At 34.3% G+C, this 15,514-nt stretch overlaps 1 protein-coding gene across 5 annotated transcripts in view; it reads left to right on the top strand.

Annotated features, from left to right (window-relative positions):
• Positions 1-15,514, top strand: part of DACH2 (dachshund family transcription factor 2) — a 675,689-nt gene that overhangs the window by 520,308 nt on the left and 139,867 nt on the right. For all 5 annotated transcript variants that reach the window (XM_074323712.1, XM_074323713.1, XM_074323714.1 and 2 more), the window contains one exon: positions 5,711-5,883. In XM_074323712.1, the coding sequence (XP_074179813.1) occupies positions 5,711-5,883 (173 nt within the window). The remainder of the gene's footprint in view (positions 1-5,710; positions 5,884-15,514) is intronic.

Genomic DNA, 15,514 nt, shown 5'->3' on the forward strand with positions numbered 1-15,514 from the left:
GATGGGAAACTGCTGGTGGAGAGGAAGTATATGGAAATTAAATTTCTGCTTATTTTTTTCAAACCTAAAACTGCTCTAAAAATAAAGTTATTTATTTTAAGAAAAGGCGGAGGACCTTTACCATAACCCCCAAAATAGGGTTAGAGAAGTAGATTCCAGAGAGAGTCATGAGCAAGAGTGAAGGCTAAAGTGAATTCAGACTGTAGAGAGCTGCAAATAGTCCTATGAGGCAGAAGTACAGTACACATAGAGGAATATAATGAGATATCAAAACCAGAAAAGTAATTTCACATGGAACCAAAGAACTTGTGTTTTATTCTAGAGATAGTAAGAAGCTACTAAAGTCTTAAAATTGAAGTGGAAAGGCAAATGAAAACCAACCAGGAAGACAGGGTACCAACCAGGTATGAAAGGATTGGTGCCTGACTGTAGAGATGGCAAGGTAATACACAGGTCAGCATCACTTGGAAATTGAATGAATATGAGATTTTAGAGGGAGGATTAGAATATTACTGAAGTTTAAGCCTTTATGGCTAGAAGTTACGTAAAAACTTTAGTAGTTGTGCAGAATACAAAGATGTGTTAGAAATAATGCTTATAGCAGTTTGCACGATGTCCTTGAGGTTAACAGGAAAGAGATGACCCATTTTGGTGATTTTTAAAAAGAATATACCTTCATTACCATACTGATTAAAAGTCTGTACATTTCCCCAGAAATAAATCCATGCCTATATGGTCATTTAATCTGTGACAAAGGAAGCAAGAATTTACATTATAGTAAAGACAGTCTATTTAGTAAATGGTGATGGGAAAACTGCACAGATACATGCAAAAAATGCTGGGCAGATACATGCACCTTCTTACGCCACATACAAGAATAAACTCAAAATGGATTAAAGACTTAAATGTAAGACCCGGAATCATACAACTCTTAGAAGAAAATTTAGGAAGTACACTCTCAGACATTACTTCAGTAATATTTTTTGCTGACATAACTCCTCAGGCAAGGGAAACAAAAGAAAAAATAAACAAATGCAACTACATCAAACTAAAAAGTTTTTTCACAGCAAAGAAAACCATCAACTAAACAAAAAGACATCCTAATGAATGGGAGAAGATGTTTGCCAATGATATATCTGGTAATGGTTTAATATCCAAAATTTATTAAAATCTCTTACAACTCAACACCAAAAACACAATTCAATTAAAAAATGGGCAGAAGACTTGAATAAACATCTCTCCAAAGAAGACATACAGATGGCCAACAGACATATGAAAACATGCTCAACGTCACTAATCATCAGAGAAATACAAATTAAAACCACAAGGAGATACCACCTCATACCTGTCAGAATGACTATCATCAACAAATCAACAAACAACAAGTGTTGGTAAGAATATGGAGAAAAGTGAACCCTTGTGCACTGTTGGTGGGATTGCAAATTGGTACAGACACTGTGGAAAGCAGTAAGGAGATTCCTACTAAAATTAAAAATAGAACTACCTCATGATCAGCAATGCCACACCTGGGTATTCATTCAAAGAAATCCAAAACACTAATTCAAAAAAATATGTGCACCCCTATGTTTACTGCAGTGCTATTCACAATAGCCAAGATATGGAAACAGCCGAAATGCTCATTAATAGATGATTGGATAAAGAAGTAGTAGTACATGTATACAATGGAGTGTTACTCTGCCACAAAAATGAATGAAATCTTACCATTTGCAACAACATGGATGGGCCTAGAGGATATTATGCTAAGTGACGTATGTCAGACTGAGAAAGACAAATATCATATGATCTTACTTATATTTGGAATCTAAAGAACAGATGAAAACAAAACAGAAATAGATTCATAGATACAGAGAATAAACAGACAGTTGTTAGATGGGAGGGGTGTTGGGTAAGAAAGGTAAAGGGATTAGAAAGTACAAATTGGTAGTCACAAAATAGTCACAGGGATGTAAAATTGAATATGGGGAATATAGTCAATAATGTTGTAAAGACTATAAGGTTTCAGATGGATACTGGACTTATCTGGGGGATCACTTCATAGATTATATAAATGCCTAACCACTGCACTGTACACCTGAAACTAATATAAAATAATATTGAACGTCAACTATAATTAGCTAGCTAGCTAGATAGATAGATAGACAGTCACAGGATGTGTAAAGTATAGCACAGGGAATAAAGTCAATGGTATTGTAGTAGCTATGTACTGCGTCAGATGGGTAGTAGACTTGGTGGGGTTATCACTTTGTGAGGGGTGTAAATGTCTAATCATTATGTTGTTTTGTACATCTGAAACTAATAAAAAAAAGTTTGTACATTGCTAGCATCTGACTAAATGAGCCAGATTATTAGAGTGTTGTGTACTATTGGTGGCTCTCAGTTTAATGTTTTCATCTTTGGGAGAAGGTTGACTTACATAATTCAGTATTTGCATATGATTTGTATGTGTAACTCATGTGGGGTCACTGTTAAACTGTCCTATAATGTAAATATTAGCTTATAGGGTATTATAGTCAATTATCTGTTAGTTATTTCAGGTCTTGATCAGAAAGTGTGACTTTTAAGTCCTTCATGGACAGTTGAAATGTTTGATTAATTATATATTAAAATTGTCGGGGGGGCGGCCAGTTAGCTCAGTTGGTTAGATCGTGGTGCTCTTAACAACAAAGTTCCTGGTTTGATCCCCGTATGGGCCACTGTGAGCTGGGCCCTCCACAACTAGATTGAAACAGCTACTAGATTTGGAGCTGATGGGTCCTGGAAGAACACACTTAAAAAAATAAATAAAAGTTAAAAAAACACACTGAAAGAACAAAAACTCATAGACATAGACAGTAGTTTAGTGGTTACCAGAGGGTTAAGAGGGGGGTCTCTAGAAGAGGGTAAACGGGGTCTAATATATGGTGATGGAAGGAGAACTGACTCTCAGTGGTGAACACATAAAGTGAGATATAGATGATGTAATACAGAATTGTGCACCTGAAATCTATGTAACTTTACTAACAATTGTCACCCAATAAACTTTAATTTAAAGAAGAAAAAAAAAAAAGTCAATGGGTTGTTAAATTCTGTTTGTAGTTTGCATTTAGTTTGCATGTCAATTGGACTTTAAGTAGGCATATGACTTGATACAGCCAGATGGTGTCTGGATGATGCTGAAAATCTTTGGAGAATGAGGAAAGATTATCACACTGTTAATGGAAATGTAAATTGAACAAAGGCTTAGTTAAGCATTTGAGTGGTAAAAGGGAGGAACTGATGGCTACTTTTCATCTGCAGTTTGATCAATTTTTTACTAAAACACTGAGTACACAAAGAAGAATTGAAGTCAATAGTTATCTTGGATTTGTGGTAAAAAAAAAAAGAGCCTTATATAGAAGGCTATTTATGTCACTGATGGTTGCTATTGTCTTGAGCATAAAGTGAAGGTTTTAAGGGAAAGATAAGCACTGATTAATTTAATACACGTTATGGAATATGCCATCATTATATCAAAGCTGTGTGATGAGTAAAGTATAAAAATGTGTACCATGATTCCCCGAAAATAAGACCTAAATGGACAATCAGCTCTAAGGCATCTTTTGGAGCAAACAATAATATAAGACCCAGTATGTTATGTTATGTTATGTTATGTTATGTTATGTTTGTTATGTTATGTTATGTTATGTTATGTTATGTTATGTTATGTTATGTTATGTTATGTTATGTTATGTTATGTTATACTGGGTCTTATATTACAGTAAAGTAAGACCGGATCTTATATTAATGTTTGCTCCAAAAGACGCATTAGAGCTGATTGTCTGACTACCAACGGGTCTTATTTTTGGGAAAACACAGTATGCATTTCAGTAATTTTGGAAGGCTAAGTGAAAATAAACGTCTAGTTTAAATGGGGGTGGGAGTGCAGAAGGCTATTTTTAATTCAGTGTTTACACTGTGTTGAGGCTTCTTTCCTAATCATAGGGAAAATGTTTCATAACTGAAAAGTTTGGATTGGTAGATTGCTTCTAAAATGGATTTAGAGATAGTGAGCCATAAGTGAAATGACAGGGGAAAATTTTAAAATACTTTATTAATGTTCTCCGAGGATTTGGAGCCATAGGGAGCACAGAGTATGTTCCCCTGTTTGGGTTCCACACAGAAGTTAAGTTTCTAGCTTTTCAAAATCTTTGTGTAATTCTGATAACAATGCATTTTTTGGCTGTCTCTATCAGAAATATTGGTAATCACTTTTATTTAGTAGTTTATTTAATTGGGAGGGTCACTTTAGTGTTGTATGAGACCTGTCATATCTAAGGGTGTGTGTTTTTATGCATTGCGCTGACTTCGAATTATTTTTATTAATATTTTCAGTTCTCCCATCATTGTTGAATGTAAGAGATGCACTTCAAATCAATTAGCAGTATTTCTTTCTTCTAGCCTCCTTTTTGTCTTAAAAATATGTGTTTTCATAGTTTGTATTACTGTTACTGTTGATCGAGGAATGAGATTTAGGGTGTCTCTGAATATACTTTCTATAGATCCATTGTTGTTCACTTGCTCTTCTGATGTGGGAAGCAAGAAAAAATGAGGGAATGGCAAAGAGGAAAAAGAGATGTTATTAATTGTTGATAATTGCGTGTAGAACCAACATAAACATTGCCCATCATAGAATTTCTATAATCTGTAACAATTTAAGAAAATTATAGGCAAGGATGTTTTAGAACATCTGTTAAAGATTAGTGGTTTCTGGGCTTCTGTCCAAAAGAACGCAAGATTACTATTGAGGCAATAGTTTAAAATACATTGTAAAATCCTATGGTTTACTTATCATAGGCATGTTAACATTTATATTGCTAGGCTAACATTCCCTTGCCTCTGCTCAGAGATGTTTCCTCACAAATCCCAACCTTTTAAGTGGTAAGTAGACAACTATTTTAATTTGTTAGCTTTTTCATGATGACATATTTGTGGCTCCCACAAGGGTAAATGTGGATAATACTTGAGAGATGTTCTTTGAGAAATTTAAAATATGTGAAAATTATTTCACCTTGCATAAGAAAACAAACAGAATTCTAGACACTAAAAATATTGGAGTTTGGTATTAAACTGGAAAACAGGTTGATATTTGATAGGGGAGTTTTTCCTTATTGACCATGGCTTCAAATTGGAGCTATTGGCATTCATTTCAGAGATTTATAACTAAAAGGTAGAACATATTCCAAGGCTCACTTTCTTCAATAATTCTGAGTCTAGAGAATCTACATCCTGCCTTGCCAGCACCACTATTATGTCTCCTACACACAGTGTTAAGCTACAGACTATCAACACATCAACATATTAAGATGATTAAAAAGCTAATTACTTCTTTCTGTTAAAAATATTTACATAGCTTAAAGATGATTGTTTGTTTTATTGGGTGAAAAGATTGTATCTTATAAATACTTTGGGAGTGAGAGCAAGAACAAGGACTATTGATAAATAAAAGTCTGGATATAGGAACATTTTTAAAATCATAAGCAATATTAAATCTTACAGGTAATATTAATTGCCCAAAGATATACTAGACTGTAATGAAACTTAATTTAAAAAAATCCAACAAGAATGAATTTACTTTTTTTTTTACTTTTCCATAGCATCAATTTTAATGTGATTTCCCCTTGTCCAAGGAATCTAACAAATGTAATAATTTAACATGCACTGTCTCTTTTAGGACTGGATCTGCCATTTATGATGATGCCTCATCCCCTACTTCCAGTCAGCTTACCTCCTGCATCAGTTGCCATGGCAATGAATCAGATGAACCATCTAAATACTATTGCCAACATGGCTGCTGCAGCCCAGATTCACAGTCCACTCTCCAGAGCTGGGGCCTCTGTTATAAAGGTAAGAATCGTGATTTAAAAAGGACAAAGGTGTTAGTTACATGTAATTTTTGATAAAATATTAGCAATACCATTGGATCTTCAGAATAAACACAGCTCCTTGACTCAGTTGCTTGGCATACAGAACTGATGAAATTGATTTATGACTAGGCCTGCCGAGGTGTTTATTTTATTTTGCTTTGTTGTTGCTATTTGTTTTTATTCCATGACCACAGATCTCACTTTTACTTCTGGCTTTCTGTCTTGCAATCATGAGCACAGTGCGTGAGGAGGTGTGCCCAGAGTAATGATAAAGAAAAATGTGCAACAACCATTCCCATTGCTGGGGTGAAAGAAAGGAAACTGTACATCTTCTGGTGTTTGAAAGGCAGTTGTGGATAGTATATACCGTACAGAACCTAATAGTCAGAAAGACCTGAGTTCCAGTTCTGATTCTGCCACTTAAGAGCAGAATGACCTTGGATATGACATTAACCTGTCTGAACCTGTTTCCTCAACTGCAAAATAAAGGTCATAGTAATAATCTATTCTACATTTTTCATTGGCTGTCCAGAGATAATATGAGTAAAATACAGGTAAAAACTGTGAGCCATTAAGCAAATATGTATGATAATTTACATCATTATCATTATGATGAGCATACTACATTTTTCAAAACTTCATGACCATTGACTAATGAAATATAAATAATATTTTATAAGCCCACCTTATGTCTTTTATTAGTTTGGCCCATGGCCTCTCTGTCCTCTCTTCAAGTATGATGTGAACTAGGATTTTTAATATATTTTTTCGTTTGGTGAGGCAATAATAGAGGGGTGTATATAATCAAAAGAGTACAGCTAATCAGAGCAACCCATTGATTTGTTTCTTTGTTACTTTATTTATTCCACAAATATTATACCCTTGATATATATATGTCATATTGGGTAGTATAGAAAATAGATAAATAAGACATAGTCCTGACTTCTAGGACTCACAAACTGAATGTGAGACAAACAACAAGTACCCATGTAAGTTGTATTAACAAGACATACTGTGATGGATTACATAGAGAATCACCACATATATGGGAATTTAGAAGAGGGAGAGATCATACCTAGCTTGAAGAAGACAGGGTGGAGGGATCACAAAAGGCATTAGAGCTGATGGATTTGAACTGGGCCGTGCAATACTGATATGCTTGCAATAGATGCACATGGGGGTGAGAGAAGTAAAGGTAGAAGAAATGTGAGATTCTGGACATTTTTTGTTCAATTTCAGATTAGCTTCCAGTGTTGGGAATTTCAAAAACAATGAAGAAAATTTATAACATAAACTTCGTAGGAAGGGAAAATAAAAATTGATAATTTTTATTAAGCTCTCTTTATATATTTCTAGGGCTACTTGTAAGTGTGCTTCCTACAGAGACTGTGGCCCTCAGTGGATTTGTCTATCCTAGCTAATCAGAGCTCTGTTGTTTGAATATGGGGCGGGGGGGGTGCCAAAAAAAATGTATACGAGTAGACACTTTGGTCAACGTTGCTCAAGATGTAGTTCGCCGTAATCAGAAGTGTCTGGATGCTGATGGTAACCACTTTGAGCACCTCTTGTAATTGCAGAAGTCAAACTTGTATTGTAAAGATACTTGTATTTTTAAGATGACTTGTATTCATCTTTTGTTATCGGTATATATTAATACAATTTTAATAGTTTTTTTTTCCTTTCTTAAAATGTGTATACATTTTGTTGACACCCTCTGTATTTGATCAGTGCGTAAACCAGGAATCAGAATTGTTTTTGTGAGAAAAAATATCACATCACCCATGAACATTATTTAAAAGATGGAATAAGTTTCCTATGATTTTGAAACTGGGTGGCTACTAAGTATATGTGACCCCACACAAAACTAGGAAACTTTATTAAGAAAAAGAACGTGGTTTAAATTAATGGAATTGTCATACTTGCTTTAAATTGACGACAAAATACTCTCAATAGAGGTATGTTTATGGCTCTTCAAAAGTACATTCATTTAGTTTTCTTAATTACTGTTAACTTAGACTGAATCAGCTATATTGATAGGTTTGTAAAGAATTTAAAGCAAAGAGGTACTTGGGGATGCAACTCATGACTAGGATTTGGTTATTGGTCATCATGATGGAACTGGAAAATGTAATTATCTTCTTAAATAATCCAAATATTGTTAGTTTATTAAAGCAATATAACAAAATTCTGTTTATTGCTGATTTGTCTATTTTACATGCAAGCTTTTTTAAAAAAAGAAAGACAGAACCTTCACAAATATAAAATTGGACGCTGCTTTTTAAAAATTGACATTTGCTCACACGCTTAAGTCCTACCAAGTACACAGAAACCATTTTATGCTGAAGAAAATTGAATCTACTTTCATATAGTCATTTTGACTACAGTCAATTGAAAACAATATATTTATTTCTTATTCCCTTTGGTAAAATTTCTCTAAAAATCTGAAGAAGTAGATTTTCATCAGAGGGTGATAGGGATATGAAGAAAAAAATGTTTGGGAATTATTTCAGTGAGTAGTGAGAGGCTTTTAATATAGTTGCCAAGATTTGTTTGTTTTTTGCAAAGGTGCTATTGTATAATGGTAACATTGTTAGTTTCAAAATAATAATTCACAGGAAATACTATAATAAAAATCTTATAATTGACAAATGGGTGTTCATATATTGAAAGTTCCACCTTTCCTTTCAAGAAGTTATCAGTATGATACTAGCTGTATCATACCGAACTCTAAGGACAGAAATTTCACACCTCTGTTGATCCATATTGCAAAAGAAATTTCTTCTCAATGTACTTCTTGGTGAATCACTGTTTCAAAGTTCAATCTATTTGAATCCTGCAGGCAGTAGGCAAACCTATGTATTGAGGGTTCCTCATATACTACCCTTGGGGGGGTATGGGACTATTCAAACAAAACCACATTTTTTCTATTTACATTTACAGCCCTCCCCCCCAGGTGTTTGGCATAAAAAAACATGTATTTAAATTAGTATTACTCATTGTTTTATAAAAATACTTAAATTGCAGTCTTTCATATTATATTTACTATTTAGAGATAAACTGTCCTTCCAAATATATGGATGATCAAAAAAATTAACAATTCATCTTTAGAAAGAAATGTCATAACTATGAAATTTGACTTATTTCTGACAAATCCACTATCACTTAGCGAAAGTTACAGTGGCCTGACGCACAAAACTTTCTTTGCTATGTGTTACATTGTCTTAGCTCAGGCAGACTACTATAACAAATTACCATAAACTAGATGGCTTAAAAAATAGACATTTATTTCTCACCGTTCTAGAGGCTGGGAACTCCAAGATCAAGGTGCCTACTGATTCTCTTCCCGGTGAAAGCTCTCTTGTTTCTTTGTAGATGGCCACCTTCTGCTGTGTTTTCACATGACAAGGAGAAAGGAAGCAAGTGCTTTTTTGCCTCTTATACAGGCGCTAATCACATCATAAGGTCTCCCCACTCATGACCAATGACTTCCCCAAATCCTCATCTCCAAATAACATCACATTAAGTATTATAATTTCAACATGGGAATTTTAGAAAGACAAACATTCATTCAGTCCATAGCTTATATAGTCTAATGTAGTTTTAGTGTCACCCAGGCTAGCTCTATACTTAAAGGTCTGTTAGTATTTGCATTATATCCCTACTTTCTGCAATTTAAAACTCAGCAGTAGAAAAAGAAATCTATATCAGAAACTTGTTATAAATAGTAATAGCTTAGAACACATTACCCCAAAAAAAATCCAAAAATATGCATTTAGCTTCATTAAAATGTATGAGATTTCACAAAAACAGCTACAAAACGTATTGCTGTCAAAATTTTTATTTACATCTATCATTTTTACTTTCAGTAAAACTTTCCTTTTTTCCCAAAGCATTTAAAAAAAATCCTTGTGGGGAAAATCATACTGTCATGTTGAAACAAGTCTTCGGAATCCTTCTAAACATCTGCTACTCTCCTTTGGCATAGTTTGTGTTAAACTGATGCCTGTGCCTTGTCACTAATAATCATGGGAATGTGATCACAGTTTCCTGTGGAAGATGGTCTTGCAGTATGTCCTGTGAATATTAGGACTATATGACGAATAGAGGATAACAAGTTAGTGAAGGACTGGCTATACAATCCATAATTAATTTCCAGCATTTAGCATTTCTGACCAAAGGGCCAGGAGCACCTATTTTAATGTTTCTGTGCTTCAATCTTCCTTTCTGCAAAACAGATCTCTCTTTCTTTACACTTGGCTCCTATGTCTGTCTTTCTTCTAATTAAGTCTGCATCAGAAAACTGGTTAGGCTAATCTATAAACCATGTTAACTCTTCATTTTAATTCAAGTAAACCAATTTGGCATTTGTTAACAAAACTTAAGTACTATTTGAATGAGGAGAAACTACGGGTATCTGGTTTAAAAATTATGGATCCATATTTTTTTAAATTAAAGTTTATTGGGGGTGGCAATAGTAATGTCACATAGATTTCAGGTGTAGAATTCTGTATTATATCATCTATAAATCCCATTGTGTGTTCACCACCCAGAGTCAGTTGTCCTTCCATCAACATATATTTGATCCCCTTTACCCTCATCTACCACCCCCCACCCCCTTACCCTCTGGTAACCACTAAACTATTGTCTGTGTCTATGGGTTTTGGTTTCTCATTTGTTTGTCAAGTTCTTTTTGGTTTATATAGCACATATCAGTGAAATCATATGGTTCTCTGCTTTTTCTGTCTCACGTATTTCACTTAGCATTATAATCTCAAGATCCATCCATGTTGTCACAAATGGTCCTATTTCGTCTTTGCTTACCGCTGAATAGTATTCCATTGTGTATATATACCACAACTTCTTTATCCTTCATCTATCGAAGGACATTTTCGTTGTCTCCATGTCTTGGCCACTATAAATAAAGCTGCAATGAACATTGGAGCACATATATTTTTACAGATAAATGTTTTCAGATTTTTTTCGGTAGATAACCAGGAGAGGGATTGCTTGGTCATATGGTAATTCTATTCTTAATTTTTTGAGGAACCTCCACACTGCCTTCCATACCAGCTACACCAATTTCCATTCCCACCAGCAGTGTATGAGGGTCCCTTTTATCCACAGCCTCTCTAACATTTGGTATTATTTGTCTTGTTGATGACAACCATTCTAAGTGGTGTGAGGTGATATCTCATTGTGGTTTCTATTTGCATTTCTCTGATGATTAGTGATGTTGAGCATTTTTTCATATGTCCATTTGCCATTTGTATATCCTCTTTGGAGAAATGTCTCTTCAGGTCCTCTGCCCAGTTTTTAATTGGATTGTTTGTTGTTGTTGAGTTGTATGAGTTCATTACATATTTTGGATATTAGCCCCTTATAGGAGGTATTTGCAAAACTCTTTTCCCACTCGGTTCACTTTTAATTTTGTCAATGGTTTCTTTTGCTGTGCAGAAGCTCTTAAGTTTGATATAGTCCCATTCATTTATTTTAGCTTTTACTTCCCTTGCCTTTTAGGTCAATTTCATAATCATGTATTTGTACCCAAGGTCCATAAGTTTAGTAACAATGTTTTATTTTATGCAGTTCATTGTTTCTGGTCTTATGTTTAGGTTTTTGGTCCATTTTGAGTTAATTTTTGTACATGGTGACAGTAGTCTAGTTTCATTCTTTTTCACATGGCTTTCCAAGTCTCCCAGCACCATTTATTGAAGAGGCTTTCTTTTCTCCACTGTAAGTTTTTGTATCCTTTGTCAAAATTATCTGTCCATATTTATGGGGACTTATTTCTGTGTTTTCAATTCTATTCCGTTCGTCTCTTTGTCTGCTTTTCTGCCAATACCATACTGTTTTGATTATTGTCGCCCTGTAGTACAAGCTGAAATCAAGCATGGTGATACCTCTAGTATTGTTCTTTTTTCTTAGGATTGCTTTGCCTATTTTGGTCTTTTTTGGTTCCATACAAATCTGATGATTTTTTTGTTCTATTTCTTTTAAAAATGCCATTGTGATTTTGATGGGGATTGCATTATATCTGTATTCTGCTTTGGGTAATATGGCCATTTTAACTATGTTGATTCTTCCAAACCACGAGTACAGAATGTCTTTCCATTTCTTTGTGTTTTCTTCAATTTCTTTTTAAAATGTCTTATAGTTTTCAGTGTATAGGTCTTTGACATTGTTAAGTTTATTCCTAGGTATTTCATGCTTTTTGTTGCAATTGCAAAAAGAATAGTTTCTCTGTCATTTATTTCTTTTTCTGAGAATTAATTGTTAGTATATAGGAATGCAATGGATTTTTGTACATTGTTTTTGTAGCCAGCTAATTGTACTGTATCATTTACTGTTTCTATTAGCTTTCTGGTGAAGTCTTTAGGGTTCTCTCTATATAGCATCATGTCATCTGCAAAAAGTGAAAATTTAACTTCGTCATTCCCAGTGCAGATGCCTTTAATTTCTTTCTCTTGCCTGTTTGCTCTGGCTAGGAATTCCAATACTATGTTGAAATGCAGTGATGATAGGGGACAGCTCTGTCATGTTCCTGAACATAGAGCGAAGGGCTTCCGTTTTTCCCCATTAATTATGATATTAGCAGAGTGTTTCTCTTGTATGGCCTTTAATATTTTAAGGTATTTTTTTCTATACTTATTAAATGTTTTAATCATAAATGGATGTTTTATCTTGTCAAATGCTTTTTCCACATCTGTTGATATAATCATATGATTTTTGTCCTTTTTTCGTTGTTGTGTATGTAGTGTATCACATTGATTGATTTGTGTGTGTTGAGCCATCGTTTTACCCCTGGGATGTACCCCATTTGGTCGATGTATAAACTTTTTAATGCATTGTGTGCTCAGTTAGCTAGAATTTTCTTTAGGATTTTTACATCTGTATTCATCAGAGATATTGGTCTGTAATTTACTTTTTTTGTGTTATCCTTAGGAGGTTTTGGTATCAGGGTAATGTTGGCCTCGTAAACTGAGTCAGGGAGCATTGTCTCTTCAATTTTTTTTGGAAGAGTTTGAGTAGGACAGTTATTAGATCCTCTTTAAATGTTTGGTGCAATTCACTAGAGAAGCCATCAGGTCCTGGACTTTCGCTTTTGGAAAGGATTTGGATGACTGATTCAATTTTGTTACTGGTGATCAGTCTGTTGAGATTTTCCAATTCTTCATGGTTCAGCCTAGGAATGCTATATGTCTCCAAGAACTTGTCCATTTCTTCTAGGTTATTGAATTTGTTGGCATATAGTTGTTCATAGTATTCTTGGATGACCCTTTGTATTTCTGTGGCATCCATGGTAACTTCCCCTCTTTCATTTCTGATTATGTTTATTTATGTCTTTTGTATTTTTGTCTTAGTGAGTCTAGCCAAAGGTTTGTAAATTTTATTAATCTTTTCAAAGAACCCGCTCTCTGTTTCATTAAGCTTTTCTATTGTGTGTTTTTTTTTTTGTTGCTGTTGTTCTCAGTTTCATTTAGTTTTCTTCTGATTTTTATTATTTCCTTCCTTTTGCTAAATTTTGGTTTGATTAGTTCTTTTTTTGTAGTTCTTTAAGGTGTAATGTGAAGTTTTTTATCTGGGATTTTTCTTCCTTCTTGAGATAGACCTGTAATTATATAAATTTCCTGTTCATTATTGCTTTCACTGCATCCCAGTAATTTTGGTAGCATGTACTTTCATTCTTATTTTGCTTTTGATCTCAAGTGTCTTTTTTTTTAAGTTTATTGGGGTGACAATTGTTAGTAAAGTTACATAGATTTCAGGTGTACAATTCTGTATTATATCATCTGTAAATCCCATTATGTGTTCACTACCCAGAGTCAGTTTTCCTTCCATCACCATATATTTGATCCCCCTTACCCTCTTCTCACACCTCCCTCCCCCCTTAACCTCTGGTAACAACTAAACTGTTGTCTGTGTCTATCAGTTTTTGTTTCTCATTTGTTTGACTTGTATTTTGTTGTTTTTGGTTTATATACCACATATAAATGAAATCAAATGGTTCTCTGCTTTTTCTGTCTGATTTATTTCACTTAACATTGTACTCTCAAGATCCATCCATGTTGTCACAAATGGTCCTATTTCATCTTTTCTTACCGCCGAATACTATTGCACTGTGTATATATACCACAACTTCTTTATGCATTCATCTATTGAAGGACATTTTGGTAGTTTCCATGTCTTGGCCACCATAAAAAAGCTGCAGTGAACATTGGAGCACACATGTCTCTTTATGTATAAATGTTTTCAGATTTTTGGGGTAGACACCCTGGAGAGGGATTGATGGGTCATATGGTAATACAATTGGTAATTTTTTGAGGAACCATTACACTGCCTTCCATAATTGCTGCACCAGTCTGCATTCCCACCAACAGTGTATGAATGTTCCTTTTTCTCCACAGCCTCTCCAACACTTGTTACTATTTGTCTTGTTGATGATAGCCATTCTGACTGGGGTGAGGTGATATCTCATTGTGGTTTTATTTGCATTTCTCTGATGATTAGTGATGTTGAGCATTTTTATTATGTCTATTGGTCATCTGTATGTCCTTGTTGGAGAAATGTCTATTCAGGTCCTCTGTAAAATTTTAAATTGGGTTGTTTGTTTTATTGGTGTTGAGTTGCATGAGTTTCTTGTATATTTTGGATATTAGCCCCTTACTGGAGGCACTGTTTGCAAAAATCTTCTCCCATTCAGTTTGTTGCCTCTTTATTTTGTAGATGGTTTCTTTTGCTGTGCAGAAGCTTTTAAGTTTCATATAGTCCCATTCAATTATTTTAGCTTTTACTTCCATTGCCTTTGGAATCAAATTCATAAAATGCTCTTTGAACCCAAGGTCCATAAGTTTAGTACCTATGTTTTCTTCTATGCAGTTTATTGTGTCAGGCCTTATACTTAAGTCTTTGATATTAATTTTGGTACATGGTGACAGACAGCAGTCCAGTTTCATTCTTTTGCACGTGGCTATCCAATTCTCCCAGCACCATTTATTGAAGAGGCTGTCTTTTCTCCATTGTATGTTTGTACATTCTTTGTCAAAAATTATCTGTCCATATTTATGTGGTTTTATTTCTGGGTTCTCAATTCTATTCCATTGGTCTATGTGTCTGTTTTTCTGCCAATACCATGCTGTTTTGATTATTGTAGCCCTGTAGTACAAGCCAAAGTCAGGGAGTGTGATACATCCAGTATTGTTCCTTTTTTCTTAAGATTGCTTTGGCTATTCAGGGTCTTTTTTGATTCTAAACAAATCTGATGATTTTTGTTCTATTTCTTCAAAAAATGCCATTGGGATTTTGATGGGGATTGCATTGAATCTGTATATTGCTTTGGGTAATATGGCCATTTTAACTATGTTGATTCTTCCAATCCATGAGCACGGAATGTCTTTCCATTTCTTTGTGTCTTCTTCAATTTCTTTCAAAAATGTCTTATAGTTTTCAGCATATAGGTCTTTCACATCCTTGGTTAAGTTTATTCCTAGGTATTTTATTCTTTTTGCTGCAATTGCAAAAGGAATTGTTTTTTGTATTTCTTTTTCTGAGATTTCATTGTTAGTATATAGGAATGCAATGGACTTTTGTACGTTGATTTTGTAGCCAGCAAC

This window comes from Rhinolophus sinicus, chromosome X (genome assembly GCF_036562045.2).
Source record: "Rhinolophus sinicus isolate RSC01 chromosome X, ASM3656204v1, whole genome shotgun sequence".
In the NCBI taxonomy this organism is placed as follows: Eukaryota; Metazoa; Chordata; class Mammalia; order Chiroptera; family Rhinolophidae; genus Rhinolophus; species Rhinolophus sinicus.